Source organism: Frieseomelitta varia, unplaced genomic scaffold (assembly GCF_011392965.1).
Source record: "Frieseomelitta varia isolate USP_RPSP 00005682 unplaced genomic scaffold, Fvar_1.2 scaffold_182, whole genome shotgun sequence".
In the NCBI taxonomy this organism is placed as follows: domain Eukaryota; kingdom Metazoa; phylum Arthropoda; class Insecta; order Hymenoptera; family Apidae; genus Frieseomelitta; species Frieseomelitta varia.
In genome coordinates this window covers 1,416,276-1,432,633 of record NW_025109550.1, presented here as the reverse complement: position 1 = coordinate 1,432,633, position 16,358 = coordinate 1,416,276, and the positions used below count along the sequence as shown (strand labels likewise).

At 43.5% G+C, this 16,358-nt stretch overlaps 1 protein-coding gene across 3 annotated transcripts in view; it reads left to right on the top strand.

Annotated features, from left to right (window-relative positions):
• Positions 1-16,358, top strand: part of LOC122538896 (paired box protein Pax-6) — a 58,092-nt gene that overhangs the window by 21,553 nt on the left and 20,181 nt on the right. For all 3 annotated transcript variants that reach the window (XM_043673389.1, XM_043673388.1, XM_043673387.1), the window contains 3 exons: positions 3,033-3,285; positions 4,023-4,203; positions 11,543-11,819. In XM_043673389.1, coding sequence (XP_043529324.1) covers positions 3,044-3,285; positions 4,023-4,203; positions 11,543-11,819 — 700 coding nt within the window. In that variant the 5' untranslated portion in view covers positions 3,033-3,043. The remainder of the gene's footprint in view (positions 1-3,032; positions 3,286-4,022; positions 4,204-11,542; positions 11,820-16,358) is intronic.

Here is a 16,358-nt window from a genome sequence, read left to right as displayed (position 1 = left end):
TTATCTGTAAGGAAGATGGCCTGCGATCTGCGCTCGGCAGATCTTTCTCACGGCGCGTTGCACGCGTCGAAGGAGCCCTGCGTGTCGTTCGCAAGTAATATACATTTACATACGTGGCCGTTCGAGTGGCCATCGGCGTATGAATATTCATCGAGTGTGTCCGCAGGGTGGAGCAGCGGAATTTTCGAAGGAAGGATAGCCGTCATTTTAATCGGATCAAGGAAAATGTCTTAACGTTATGTCGTTATCGTCTCCCTTACGCGGCATGCATAATCGAGTGGACTTTGCGTGGCTGTCGACGCTGTCGCCAAAGTGCCGTGTAAAAATGCCCCTAATATATATTGCTTTGATCGTTTATGCAGGCTTCTCGTTTGCCTTGCCCCTTATTCAATTAAATATTAAACGTTCCCCAATTTGTTTCACAGTATACATATTTCCGAATGTCGCGCTCAGCTGGTGTCCTTCGGCCTCGGAATTCTTCCTTAATTCGTCCGTTTCAAGACGCAAGAACCGCGAACGAGTACCTTTTCAAAGTCAACGTTTTTCTTTTTTTTTCTCCCCCGTTGATTCTCCGAGAGCGAAGAAGACGACAAAATTACGGATTGTTCGGTGGTGACACGTAATATCGCGAAGTGGCGGAGGGCATTTGGCGGGAAAGGAGAAAAGTGACGGATAGTCGCAGAGGCGGAAACACACGCCCACTTTGAGCGTGAAATAAGCACGAAACGCGTGGAATTTCGGCCCTCTTGTGACGCTGTGCCGGCTGCGCGGTGCCGCGCCGCGTTAGGTACAACCCTGATGAAAACGCGCGGCGTGGCTGCGACGTTACACACAAAGTGGTTTCATACGGTGCCGCAGCACACCACCGGCAGACCATTCAAATTGCGTTTCAACTATTTCTTGTCGTTTTGCGCGGCGCAAAAGCGAGAGATTAATTAAATTCGTTAATTGCAAGATGCATTTAGCGCGAGCAGCAATGCCGCGCCGCGCCGAGAACGACAGCCTCGCTCTAGCCTGTAACCCCTGTAGTCGTCTGTAGTCCGTGGTCTGTAGTCCCTGCGCTCACAATCAGACCTGCGTGCCAGCCCTATGTGCCCCCGTAGTCACGAGCTATACGAGCTATACGAGCTCCGTTCCGCCCTTATTCTTCGCACGCTGTCGGCGTTAGCACGTAAATTTAGAGAAAGGCCGGCGACAAAAGAGCAAAAGGCCCACTTTACACGTCCGCCCCGTTGTGTGTTTCTTCCTACCCTGCAAAACGATGTAGATTCTTTAGCAGCGGGGAATGTTAACGTCCTTCGAGGGTGGCGTTCCGTGCTCGAATCGTTTCGTTCCTGCTAATGGCAAAGCAGAGCGGAGCCACATTTCTCCGTTCTCTCTCCGTTTCTCTTTCTCCTCGTCCTCTTTTTTGTTTTTTTTTTTCTTTTTGCAGTTGTTTTCCCTTTTCTGTTTTTCTTCCTTTTCATCGCTTTTGCCACATACATACTTGCAACTGCGATCGTTTGTCTCGTTAACTGCGCCACGTTGCCCTCGCGTTAAAGCCAATTGTTCTATCTCTCTCTCTTTTTTTTTTTAATATTGAAAGACATCTCGCGAGTCGAAGAAAGAGATGTTTTATCCGTGCCCGTCCTTCGAGGACTGGCCTTTTTTCCGTGTGATTTTTTCTTTTTTTTTTTTTTTTTGAATTTTTTTTCGCTATTTCATTCCATTTCATTTTATTTTATTTCATTTTTGGAAATACATCTCGATAAACCGGCGTGGTACGTGCGCGAATGGCCTGATTATTTGCAGTCGTTTATCTCGTTAAATTTAACAAAAGTTTATTGATTTTTACGGACGCGTGTCGACGAAAAACGAGTTAATTGTGGTTTCGGGTATTTTCACCGATTAACCAAACGCAAATATTGCCAGTGTACTCTTTAGTGTTTGGAATTGTACCTCCGCAATTGTAGACAGTTACAATTGTACCGACCGTGTGTCGCGTAACAGAATTAACAGTACCAATCTTCCCTTCTTTTTTTTTTTTTTTTGTTTTTTATTCTTTTTTTTTTTATTTTTAATATTCACGCTCTACTTTTGATCCGAGCCGAGCAGCACGGTGCCATTGTAATTATTAAAAGTCGCGGATAATATTTGCGTTTATCTTGCGCAATGTTTGTTTCGACGAACTCGGAAACTGTCGCGCGATTTACAACAAATTACTGTTATTTGGCGTTTCCCTCCTCCCTCTTGCCGTTGTAATGACCACGTACTATTCACAGCGTGCACACGTTGTACGTTATCCCGGCAAATGGTACATGTACGAGAATTAACCTTTTGCAGCTCGGCTGCGTCTTCCAGGCAACCTCGACTACCGTGACTTCCACCGTCTCCGAAGAACGTGCAGAAGAAACTGTTGCCTCCTCTTGGCTTCCCTTCGCATCGAGATTTTACATACATTTTTTTCTTCTAGGAAATTTAATCGTCAAGTACAGTTACAAATATTGGATACTATTTCAACTCCTTTCGCACGACGATCGAGTATTCCGAAACTCGACTTGGAGCAGCGTGTGTTATTAAAAATTATTCGTCGCTCCTTCACGCTACTTGAAAAAAAAAAAAAAAAAGGGAAGAGAAGGCTCTCGATCGACACGCCGTGTTGGTCGTGCGAAAGGATTTGAAATCGTGCGGATGGAAACTCGGAAATTTCTGACGTTCGATCCATGGGACGTTGGTAATTCGCGTTACGTCGCGAATCCCATCGGCGCCGCTACTGATGGTAATTATCAGTAGCACACGGTTCGTCACCGTCCATGTGTGTCCACGACGACGATAACGATAATAACGATGATGACGACGATGCACACGCACACACGCACGCATGCACACGCGCGCGCACACACACACACACACTGACGGCGTGCAATCAGACTAATAAGAACGTGGACGACGAGAGTGCATGCGTGGGTACACATATGGGCGGTCGGTGTTTATCCAACCAGACACTCCTGGCTAAGTGACAGAATACACGTTGCGCGCGTTTTGATTCACAGAGGAGGACTTGATGCACGGGGGTGGTGCGGGTATTGGCGGGGGTTCTATGGTCGGACAGAACTCAATATTTGGGTGCTCGGCTGCAGGACACAGCGGGGTTAACCAGCTTGGCGGTGTTTACGTCAACGGCCGACCATTACCAGACTCTACCAGGCAGAAGATCGTCGAACTGGCCCACAGTGGCGCGAGGCCCTGCGACATTTCGCGCATACTGCAAGTCAGCAACGGATGCGTTTCCAAGATACTCGGCAGGTCAGTGTCATTTGTTACCGACGTATGTTACTCTCTTTGACGTGACACGTTCAGAACGAAAAATTTGTTCAAAAAATTCACGGCTCGATCGATCGTACAATTTCATCCAGAAGAACCTGAAGGATTCTTAACCTTTTGACTGCGCGATATTCGCATGTCGTCAGTCCCTGCGACTGTTTACCTTCACCTGGCTATTTTGTCACGTTTACTCGTTTTTCTCTTCTGGCTATATAATACTTAAATATAAATATTTTTTACGGTATATCATTTGGAATAAAATAAAGAATGAATGAAATTATAAAGCTGATCATAAATTGAAATAAATTTTTGAATTATTGGAATTATTGAAATAAATAAACAATTCACGATGCGAGCACGAGAATAGAAATTGAGACTGAACAGTATTAATAGAAACATGCGAATATCGAAACATTTGCTATGTTACATGAAACATATTTATATTGTTATATTTTTTTTTTTTTTTATAATTCTTAGATCACTTTAACAAAACGGTAAATGTGTTATAGAAAAATTTACTATACATACACGTTTCGTAAAAAGATTAAAAAATTGAAATAAGTACACACGCAACGCAAGTTGAAGTCGTAACGTTTATTTGTTGCAATTGAAAAATATTTTCGTTATTTCACGATATAAAGTTGCACAGCCAAGCTTTTGCTGCTTCAGCTTCAGTTTCTGTCAACGACTGAGAAAGAAACCGCTTTGCTTTTCTTCAGGTACTACGAGACCGGTTCGATCAAGCCACGTGCGATCGGCGGTAGCAAGCCGCGCGTCGCTACCACACCGGTCGTGAACAAAATCGCCGATTACAAGCGGGAATGCCCGTCGATCTTCGCTTGGGAGATCCGCGATCGACTTCTACAAGAAGGTGTTTGCAACAACGACAACATTCCGAGCGTAAGTAAAGCACAACGGAGGTGTGTTGCACTATCGTAAAACACAACTGGACGCTGCACCGTTGTTCAACGCAATTAGGTGTACAACACTGGAGTTGTACCAACGCCAAATCTAGAGAGGAAAAAAAAATAGTCTCAATACGTTCAAATGTATCTCGAAAAAAATTCACCTTTGGCCGGCCTCTCGGAACTCGAAACTTTCTGAAACAACTGCAAACCATCGGACAAAACTCCACGAGAGAAAGAGTCAATCCGTCGATGCGTCCTCTCGACATTCCATTTTCATTCCAACGCGCAATTAGCAAACGACCGTGGTGCGTGCACCGCTGCCAATTCCGGCGGCTGAAGAAAAGCGCAGTGACTGCGTGGTGAGGAGGGGTGGGCAGGAGCCGCGTTTCGAAACGCTTGGCGAATCACGTGGGGTGATCCAGAAACGGGATGCTCATTCGCTTAGACACGCAGTCGCTTTGTATGGTAGCGACGGTTTATCAGGGTGGTGCGCACAGCCGGGCTCTCGGTACTTACCCGTCGGATCTGGCCACTCGACCCTAATCAAAGTCTCGTCAATACGATCGGTTAGGAGGGGTAATCGGTCCATTACGCGGGCCTCGGTATTGTCCACCCTCTGGTCCTGCTAGTCGACTAGTTTCTGCCCCCCCCCCTTCCTCCCTAAGAATTCTCGGTCCATCTTCCAAACATCCTTTCCACCCTTGCGAGTATCGATATTCCCCGCGATTCTGCGTAACAGTGTTTCCCAACCACTCTCTTCATTCGCCACGATTCAGTCGTTTGGCGATAGCCGAGCGAACGCCATTCAACCCTTTCGCACGATGCAAAGAAAATATTTTTAATTCAATTGAAATTAGTAATTGTTATAATTACAACGGATGGGTTGGAAATTTCTGGATATACGCGTGTTATATTTTCAGTTATTTGAAAAATGAGAGAGCAGCGACCGTCAGTTTATTCATCATCGAATGTACTAGGTGTAGTTAGTTGTGTTGTACAAAAAAAAAAGAAAAGAAACAAAAGGAGATTAGATCTATCCAACAGTAATTAATGATTAATAATTAGAATTGGGCATTTCAGGATTCATCTAAATGGTATAAACGGTATAATTTTTAATCATTTCGCTATAGTTACCCAACGTCATTGTGTACTACTGGCGATTTTAGTCGTCCAATAAAATGTTGCGTTTATACTGAACTTCGCTAGAAACAAGCGTGTCCACGTTATGATTGCTCCGTACCGCGGCAGCACATTCGCGCGCAGGCCCATCCTAACGAAAAGATTCATTAAATTCATTCCTCGATATACATGTTTGATTTAATTGCTATTAAACGAATATTTCTCTCGAAAGCAACGACCCACAGATTTCCTAACCTCCCCTCCTCCCGTTCGATTTCTTCTCGTTCCTCGCACGTTCGATCCGTCCGACGAGAGAAATATCTCGAAAGGTCGTGTCTTCCTTCCCGGCGAGAGGAAGAGGTAGGTCTTTTCTCTCGAAGGAAAGGAAAGAACCGGCGTTTCCCTCGACCATCTCTCCCTACGATTCTGGGTGTGCGTCTGTCAGGAATACCGAAGGGGATGGCACGCGTACGAGTTATCCATCGTTATCCATCGGCTCGTGAAGGAACCACTCGCTTCTGCCGATTCTTTTGTGAGAGCGGAGCTTTGCCTTGGTTTTCAGCTAGCTGGAGGGGGAGGGTGATCAATCAGCGCGTCTACATGGAGACTCGTGGTTCTCCTCTGTCGATGCTTGTCCTGAGGCGAACAGTGTTCGAGAATGAAACGCTCTTTCGGCTTCTTTTGCGCTGGAATGACGGGCCCAAAATTGCAATATTTCCTCAGCTTTAAGTATATTGAAAAAAGCAAATAATAAACTTAACCTAGAGAATATATATTAATATATTAAATCTAATTACATTATATACTAATAATATATTACCTAATTACATTATATACTAATTATATATTAATATACATTAATACATTAAACCTAATGTATATTAATATATTAAACAAATAATAAATTTATTACTTCTTGGTAATTTCTATTCAGTAATATACCGATGAATTTGGTACGAGTTTGGTCATTCGTTATGGTCCGTGAACCAGTTAGTGGCGCAAGAGGTTAATCCTGGCATTATAACGATCGCACAATCTGGTTTTCGTAGGTGTATCGATGAAGCAAAATGATAGGATTGTCTATTGTCTGAATCTTGCCGATAGAGGGACTATTGTATGCTGTATCTATCAGACGTAGAGAATCTCGATCGGTCGATCGGTTCTTCACGATCTTTTGAATTGTTCGATGAAAGCCTTTCTAATCTGGTTGTAGCGAAAGAGTGGATTCCATCCAGATTTATTCCGAGTTGCGTTGATACATCTGATGATCTATGCTTCTTTCAACTTATGGCGATTACGCTTATTAACGTTATTCAGTTTGGTGATACGTGTTGCGTGGTATTCTTAGTACTTCTCGGTATAATAATTATTTAGAGTTCCTAATAGTATATTATTTGTAAATAAAACAAATTAAATTTATCAAATAACAGTATAGTGAATTGTTAAATTATTTTGAGAAGTTACTTTGAGACTAGGTTTGTTTGCATAAAAATATATAACACCGCAATAGTTATTTGCAATGTATTGAAGAACATTTTAAAATAAAACCAGCTGAAATTTAGGGGCCTCGTTATAAATTCTCCAAGTGGTCTATACTTGAGGGACGTGAAAAAATATATAAAATTTGATAGCTAACCTAACGCCGGAGCACGTGCATGCCATAAACGTGACAAAAAGAACAAAAAACGAAAATCTAAAAAAATGAAGCATAAAAACAACAGAACGTCTAAGAAGTATCGATTTGCAGTCGGCGATCAACCATGTTAAGATGTATACTAAGATGTTATATATCGGTACATCTTAACAAGAAGTTAAATAACATTTCGTCAGTCTTCGATCTTTAAAAAAAAAAAAAAAGATATCTCTAAAACTTCTCCATATCCTTCCCAACGAGCGATATCGTTCAATTTCGAAAGCGCGATGCGAAATTCACGGAATGGGATCGGTACTCTGGACAACTAACAGATGAGTTAAGTCGATCGTTGCGAAGGAATCTTCGATCGAATTCGTCGACTACGACGAGGACGACGACGACGACGACGACGACGACGACGACGATTGTCTGGTGGAACGGCAACGACGTTAACGGTAATGATAGCAATGACGATGATGGTAGTGGTAGCCGTTGGTTGTTGCGGTGGGTACATATCGTCCGCGGCAATGGGGTGCGACGGGGTTAGTCGCCGACGAGCGGATGGAAGCGGGTAGAATCAGGGTGAATGGGATCAGTTAAGCGTGTTGCACAATTATTCGTGTCCGGTCGCGCGTGTAATGGTCTGCATCGGTGCTGCGGCTGTTGTGCGGCGAGAGCCGAGTGGAGCGGAGCGTAGAACAGCCAGGTTGCTTGGTTTGATGATGGAAAGCCTAGCTTGGCTGCCTCTGCGAACTCTCTCTCTCTCTCTCTCTCCTCTCGCTCGCGCGCGCGCGTTCTCTCTCGATGCTGTATGCAGTTAGTTTAGAAACGTCCTTTCCTCTCGTTCTCTCCCGCGGCCATTATTCCGCAGGATTGAGACGAATCTTGCGAAACGAACTTTCCACGCTGTCTATCCCTGCGAGTTACCTACCACCCCTCCTCCCCCTTCGTTCGATTGATTCCGGTTAAGGAACACGCGGTGGCTTGCTTCCGTATTACGTTGAACTTCCGTTCGTTTCGAACTGGATGGAGAGTCGATGGATTCGTAAGGAAACGTGTAATTTCGTAAGGAACTATTACGTCACTGCGCGATGTTATACAGGGTGGACCATTGAAGCGAGAAAAAATATTTAAAAATATTTCTTGCGTCGTCACAATTCGGGAATTATATTTAGGTAGCCTAAATATATGTTTCTTAACACATTTTTGCGCCAATGATGCAATCTCGGTCTCTATATTGTCACTCAATCTCTCAAAGGCCCCGTCAAAGAAAAGCAGAAAAAGCGAAGGGTGCAGTCATTTGTTTCTAAATCAGTTTCTTCATAAGGGTGATTGTTTTTATCGGTGGCATACTTTAATTAAATATTAAATGTTATGTAATATAATACGTATATCTCCTAATTTGTGACTTGTGCAAAGTTCAATTAACGGTGAAACATATTTTTATCCAGTGCAGACAATACATACACCGCGAATAAACGTCAACTGGACATACGTTCTTCCATAAATTGCAGCCTAAAGGATAAAAAATCCTGAAGCTAATATACTTTCTAAGTCAGTGTCTAACCTTTATAATAAATTGTAAAATTCAGTTCCAAGATCCTAGTAATTCATATAATATGGTGGTTGATGCGGTTTTAATTAATGAAAATTTAAAAAAAATATACGTATACAAACATGTCTATTATAATATGAATAGTCTTTTTTAATATGAATAGTCTTCAATTTTTTTTGTATCAACATTTTTTAGCATTAAATACATTGATTTATTTTAATGCTAAATTACAACAAATGTTATTAGTAGTAATTAATAATCAATATCTTGACGCGTTGCGAAAAAATTTCAAACCAACATGTCGAGTACTTTTGCGAAGAGTGAACCACTTTCACGAAACAAGCACCTACATAATTAATATTCAATTTGTGAACAAATGGATGACTTACCTGATCGTACATTCCAAACGTATCGTATCTTACGTAATTAAACGAGTTAATTTTTAAAACCAACTAGTTTTTAAATCGCAGGTCGTCGTCCCATCTGGCGAGAAACGACGAAATTGCTAAATTTCCCATGAAGGTATAAAGCACCCACGGTGTACTTGCAACGATACTTTCAATATCAACATCCACCCTTAACTCCGATCGATTAAACGACCCTCTTCGCGTCACACGTACACACTTGCTTGTTATTTACATGTCACTCGAGGGCTCGATTGCCATCGTGGCGCGTTAAGCGTGTTTCGCTTGTTACAAAACTTAAGGTCATGCTCGTCTACTACTGTCGGCGTACACTCGAGCACATCGATCTCGTCGACGGCGGCAAACAAAAAGCTCGATTGAATTTATCGGCTTTTATTCGACGTAATAACTGCCCCGTACCATGCCCCTTAACACACACGCGTACACGTACTTGACCTGTGCGGTCTTTAGGACGTACGCAGAGTACTCGGGGGGGAGGGAGGCAACAACGTCGTTGGCACCCCGACACCATACAGCCATTATTTCGCGCAGAGGTCTTAAGTCGAACCACGTGAGAAGAATCGGCTTTTACTCTCTCTCTCTCTCTTTTCTTTTTTTTTTTTTTGCCTCTCTCGGCGAACCTTTCAGCGAAAGCCTAGTAATTAAGAAGCTCCGCTCGATATCCTCCATCCACGTCGAACCAAGCCAAGGGATCCAGGGAGAGAGGTGCAGTGCCGAGAGAGAAAGAGAGAGAGAGAGAGAGAGAGAGTGAGTTGGGCTACGTTCGACTCGCTGCTTGCTGCACCATCGACGAGTCGATGTTTTGGGGGTTGAGGTTGTACAAGTGACGAGGTGGGCGGTGGTTAGGGGGGGAGGGGGCGCAAAACGGAAGAGAGGTTGAGCGCGCGTAGAACACCGAGACTATTATGTACGAGAGTCGAGAGCACAAGGCTCGCCCCCGTGGCTCGTTATAACTTTAGAGTTAGCCAGTGGTTCGGTCGCGGTACAAGGTGAAGAAGACCGCGTTACCGCCGCGCTGCGCGCTGGTTAGGGGGAGCGAAGAGCCATGGAAACCGTTTTATGTAATAATAATTGGATGGCGGTGTCCTTTCATCTGTTAGTCTCTCCCTCAGCGTGAAGGTCGGCAAAGAGAACGCAAGAGAAAGAGCGAAAGAGAGAGAGAGAGAGAGAGAGAAAGGGAGATAACCGATGTAACTATGGAAATGATTGTCACGAGCGACTAGCAAAGAACCAGATGAAATTTTTCAAAGTTCCCTCCCCTCTCCTCCCTCCTCCCTCCTCCCCCTCTTGCTCCGTTTCTTTTTTTCTCTCTTTCTTTGTTTCTGCAGCGAGTCTGCGCCATTGGCCGCTTTTCCTCGCTCGTCGAGCGTCAATCAAGCGCGAGTTGCGCTTCAGTGTCGCGGTAATCGATCGGACGATTGTCGATTTCATCGCGAATGCGACGCGCGGGACTCGCGGTTGTAATTGGATCAATGTGATTTTTCTTCTCCGTGTGATGGAGATCCTCCGGCATTCATCTATCCAGCAACGATAGATCGTTTCATCGAAATTCTCCGAGAGTATCTACGGGTTTATATTTTGTCAACGAAAAACCAATCGGTTCTACGATATGACAAACTTACAACAAACAAACTCCTTTCGACCTCGACTAACCCGTCACTGCTTCCTACCTACATTTCGTGTTTTAGCAACGATTGGTTCTCGTCGAACAATTCCCTGCGTCAAACCACGATGCTTTCCTGTAAATTAAAAAAAAAAAAAAAAAAACAATTAACCACGCAACTTTGAGTCAACCAACCTTTTTTCAGTTCTGTTACCTCGTCCGTATGTGTTTTGCCGGTGATCGACTACGTAGGACAAACGAATTCTCATCACTGAATTTCTAATTGACAGTTTTGTCACTGTTGCTTTGTTGCTGGAATCAAAAAATCATCAGGGTGCAACGAATTTAATTTACAAAACTCAAACTTCTTTCGATCTTCTTTATGAGCTGTTACTACCGTCTGCTGATTTGCTAATAGATTTTTTCACTGTTAGTTTGTTGCTGAGATGAGAAACTCAGTCATCACGACACCATGTTTAATCTACAAAACTCAAACTTTCTTCGATCTTCTTCATAAGCTGTTCCCTCGTCTGCTGATTTGCTAATAGAAATGTAACTTTTGTCACTGTTGCTTTGCTAACGAAATCGAAAACTCTCAATCATCAAGATACCAAGTTTACTCTACAAAACCCAAACTTTGTTCGATCATTTTCATAAGCTGTTCCCTCGTCTGCTGATTTGCTAATAGAAATGTAACTTTTGTCACTGTTGCTTTGCTAACGAAATCGAAAACTCTCAATCATCAAGATACCAAGTTTAATCTACAAAACCCAAACTTTTTTCGATCATTTTCATAAGCTGTTCCCTCGTCTGCTGATTTGCTAATAGAAACGTAACTTTTGTCACAATCGAAAACTCTCAATCGTCACGATTACCACCACGTTTAATCCACAAAGCTCAAACTCCTTTCGATCTTCTTTACGAGCTGTTACTAACACGTCTGCTGACTTGCTAATAGAAATTAATAATAAATTAATAATAAAATAATATTGGCAGGTGTCGTCCATCAACAGGGTGCTGAGAAACCTGGCCTCGCAGAAGGAGCAACAGGCTGCGGCGGTGCAGGCGCATCAGGGTGCCGAGAGCGTGTACGATAAGCTTCGGATGTTCAATGGGCAAGCTGCAGGTTGGCCACCGGCTTGGTATTCCGCTACGCCCTCTCATCATCCCCTGGCCACGGGAATTCCAACGGCAGCGACCCCTGGCTCTGGCCAGTCGCTGCTACCCGGCAGCCAGCTTCACGGTCGCGACGATTCTCTGCTCAAACGAAGCGGTGAGTTCCAATTATCCGTTAATTGCTAAATGTGTAACCTCGCGCCGCGTGCCTCCTGTTGTTGTTCCTCGTTCGTGCCTGTCTGTCGTTTTCAAGAATTTCGCTCTGTCTCTCGCCATCGATACTTGTTTTCCTAACTGTCCAACACATCCGACATAAAAGTACAACGCTAGAAAAGTTTTCGAACACCTTTTCGTTTTGATGGTCAATGTTCGTGTTACCAAATCGACTAACACCTTGACATATCGAATTAACCTCTTGCGCTGGAATGACATTGCCAAATTTTCTCAGTTTTCAAGTATATTTAAGTAAAGTAACCCAGGCAAAACAAATGACAAGTCTGTTACTTCTTGATAATTTCTATCCAGCGATGTCATACCGACGAGTTCGAAAGAAAAAGAAAGCGAGAAATTATTGTCTACGATTCGGTCGCTCGTTATGGTCCGCGAACCAATTGCCAGCGCAAGCGGTTAAATGAAAATGAGACATGAACGAAAAGTGATTATTTATCTTTCATTTTGACATTTTTGTGTAAACTTATGACAAACGATGGAAGATAATTTTCAGACTCTTGTATTTATACTGCAAAATGTCGTAGATACAATACTTGTACACAAAATTAATAAAAAGCGACGAGAAAACAAATTAATAATAATAAGTAGTCCTTTGAGAAACGCACGTCATTAAAGGGGTAAGAAAAAGTAGTGATAATATTATATATTAAGAGTGCACACAAGTAATGTCGTTTTTTTCAAATTCGATAAACATTGCCATCTAGTGACAGAGTAATGAAACAAAAATAATTTAAATAAAACAAAATTTTGTGCACTGTTGAAAAACCCGCCCAATACTTTACAAAACTCAATACCTTCCAAGTTGAATTACTTGAAATGGTATATCTTTCGATATATACGTAATAACACTTATAATATATATATTATTAATATTATTTCATATATACGTAATATGGAACACGTAAAAATTATTAAACCTCGAGGAATCTGTAAAGTGTTCCAGACAAACCGGCTGAAAGCTCCGATTACCCAATCGCGCCGCGAGACCCTCGAGAATCGCAATAATTCACGAAAATTCTTTTCACCGTCAGAGAACTTCTCAGCCATCAGTCGAACTGTTTCGACAACTCGTTTTCAATAGCTCCTCATTCTCGCGTAAACGGAATTGTTGTTGCGTCTTTCGAGGCCCTTTTGCCTTTCACGCCATGAGCCAGGGTTGTGAGAGGGAGGGGGGAAGAAAGCCATAGAATCAGACAAACGCCATAGGAATCCGAGTGCACCGAACGCGCTCGATCCACTTCTTCTCCATTGGCGGGACCGACAATGGTCTCCGCAGGCAAGGTGAAAGTCAAGGGAGCACCCTCGATGGTATTATAATATGCTCGTACGCGCGACACCCTCGTCCCACGTTCCTTCGCCAGGCTCCTTCCGCGAACCTGCGTTGTTGTATTGTCCCGTTGTTGTATTTCCACGTCGGTTTACGCGTCGGAAGAAAGGGAACGGCCGCCGGGGCCTTCGTTGGATCGAAACGTCTCTCTCCTAATAGGATCACGTTCAATCGCAGCCTCTGCGGTCCCGATCGTGGCTAAAATTGCTCCGCGGGATGACGGTTTCCGAATGTAACCGTGATTCGAGATAAGCAGATTACTGAAATTGTTAGCTAGTTCGATGATCGAAAGGCTGTTTTAATAATGAATCCCGGTTGGCTGGCTGTGCGATTTCCACCGATTTGCCCCGCGATCCCGTCGTGACTATTTCGAGCTATTAAGGGATTCATCGCGATAATCGCAAGGTTGCCGGTCGAGTTTCGCGCGAATGAAACGAAATTAGTCGAATATGGTTGATATGAGAACAGGTCCGCAGTTCGTTTGTATTGTCTTGCCATTGTTTATGGATTTTTGTCAAAAACGAGAGTGCGTATATAAATCGGTAAAAAATACAAATGAATTACTGTACATTCGACAGATAGAGGATGGATTTGTTTTCATTTAGGTTCCATTTTGGTGGATTACGTTCGTAAAGCGACGGAAATCCATTACCTTGCCAAAAATTTCATCGCGTCCGCAAAACGATCGACAGTTTCGAGGACACTAACTTTCCAGTTCGTTCAACTTTCGACCGACTTTCTCGTCGCCGCTCGAACGAGACACAAAATATATTCCAACGCTCGACCGCCAAATTATCCGCAATTTAATACCGAAAATTCTTCCTCTCGTCCACTATAATACTGTCGAACGAACTCGTGTACATGTTATTTAAGGCCAAGGGTGGATCTAAAGGACCTGTTCTTCTGGCTTTTGAGCCCACAGCCAGGACCAACGAAACGTATAAACGTGAGGCGAGGGACGTACGGCGACTGTTGGGAGACGTAATTGCGAATATTATTTTATCGGACTGACCTTAAGCCCAAAATGACTTATTTTTCCAATCACGTGATCGGGAATGATGCAAGAGAGTCCTTAAAGACCTTAAGTAGGATCAATACGGTATAGAATTCGAGAAACCAACGTTTAAAACCGCTCTGAATGTACTCTCGTTCTCGTCCAATGACGAAAGTTAAGCAGTGCTGGGCAGATGGGTGACCGCTTGGGAACTCCGTGTGATGTTGGTTTTTTCTTTTAAGAAGGGTTTTTGAAACTTTTTCTGCAACCCCGGCTACACGAGCGACAAAATAGATAACGAAAAACTAAACTACTATTCATTAATGCAAGTAAAAAAAGAAAAAAACTAAGGTGAGTCAGTTCAATTAGTTCAACAGTTTAATTCAAGTCACTCGCTACGTTAGTTGCCCATCCATCTTGCCACGTATCCGTCATCAGTATTCAACGCTCACGTAACTCCAAAGAGGAAGCTCCAAGAGGCTTATTGTACGATAAAATCAAGGCAAGATGCATCACATTCATTCATTTCCTACATTAAATGGGTGATCATTCGAACTTCAAGGGATATTAGAGGAACCGCAGAGGTACAATAGTTGTGACTGTCGTTAACGCGTGTGATAATTCTTCTAACGTCTCCGTTCCGAAACGTTTTTTTTTTTCGAGAGTCGAAGGTAGATCTAAAAGTAGCCCAAGCATCGTGGCGAATCTTCTGGTCGCGTGGTCACCCAGCCGTACCACCCCATTTCTTCCCCTCGCGATCACGCGTCGTCACCTAGAAAATTAAAGCCAACGATCGGCACGGATTCGCCTGAAATTGTCAATCGTTCTTCACGATAGGGAAATATAAAGTGGCGGTTCTTTGAAATTTATTTCATAGCAAGCCACTTCCAGGCTATATTCTGCGCTGGCAACTGATTGCGGACCATAACGAGTGACCACAAACCGTATATACAACAACTCNGTCGCTTTCTTTTTGAACTCGTCGGTATGATATCACTGGATAGAAATTATTGAGAAGTAACAAATTTATTATTTGCTTTGCCTATTTTGTTTTACTCAAATACACTTAGAACTGAGGAAATATTGCAATTTTGGGAGAAAAAAAAACGCAAGAGGTTAAGCAACAGTTCAACCACTTGCGCCTGGTAACTGATTGCGGACCATAACGAGTGACCACAAACCGTATATACAACAACTCGTCGCTTTCTTTCTGAACTCGTCGGTATGATATCACTGGATAGATATTATTGAGAAGTGCTAAATTTATTATTTGTTTCGCCTATTTTGTTTTGCTTAAAACTGAGGAAACAGTGCAATTTTGAGAGAAAAAAATTCTCGTCATTCCAGCGCGTGAGATTAATCTGTTATACATTATAGATTGAAATAAGTTCGACTGACCCAAAATCGCGAGGAATTATTGCGCGAGGGGAGTACACGCATCTGCGCTTTCCTCTCGTACATCGAATGTCAGTGAAAAAAAGAAGGAGAAGGGAATATATATTTCCCCGTAAGAGGATGACGGGAGAATATAGAATATAGTTTGGTCGGAGGCAAAGCCTAGTAGAATGTTTGAGGGTGGCGGTATTTCGAATTGGCAGAAGGGTACCACGGGACTGGAAGGAGAGAGAGTGTGGGTGTGGGCGAGAGATTTTGTAGGGTGGTGGTGTGGAAGCGGCGGCGGCGGCGGCGGAGAAGGCAGAGGGTTGCGCGATGCGCGAGAGATGAGCGAACGAGAAAGCGAGCAGCTGACGAGCGGACGATATATAGGTACACACCTAGAAATACGTGTATATACGTGTATGTATATAGGCGTAAGGGCAAATATATAGGTACACGTAGCGTACGAAGGGACGGACACGGGCAGAGGGGAAGGGAAATGGCAGGAAGGTATCGGGAGAGGGATGGAAAGAGGCGAGGGTTCGATGCGCGGAGGCGGAAAGTAATCGCGGCTCACCGGGAGCCGTCAACGTCGACGATGACGACGACGACGACGACGACGACGACGACGACGACAACGACGACCAAAGAAGAGCACCTTCCCTCTGTACAGAAAGCTGGTGCCGAAACTCGAGAGGCACGTAATGAAAAAAGTAACAAACCCGGCTATCTGTGAATCATCTGGTCCTCAAATTTACTCAGTTTGT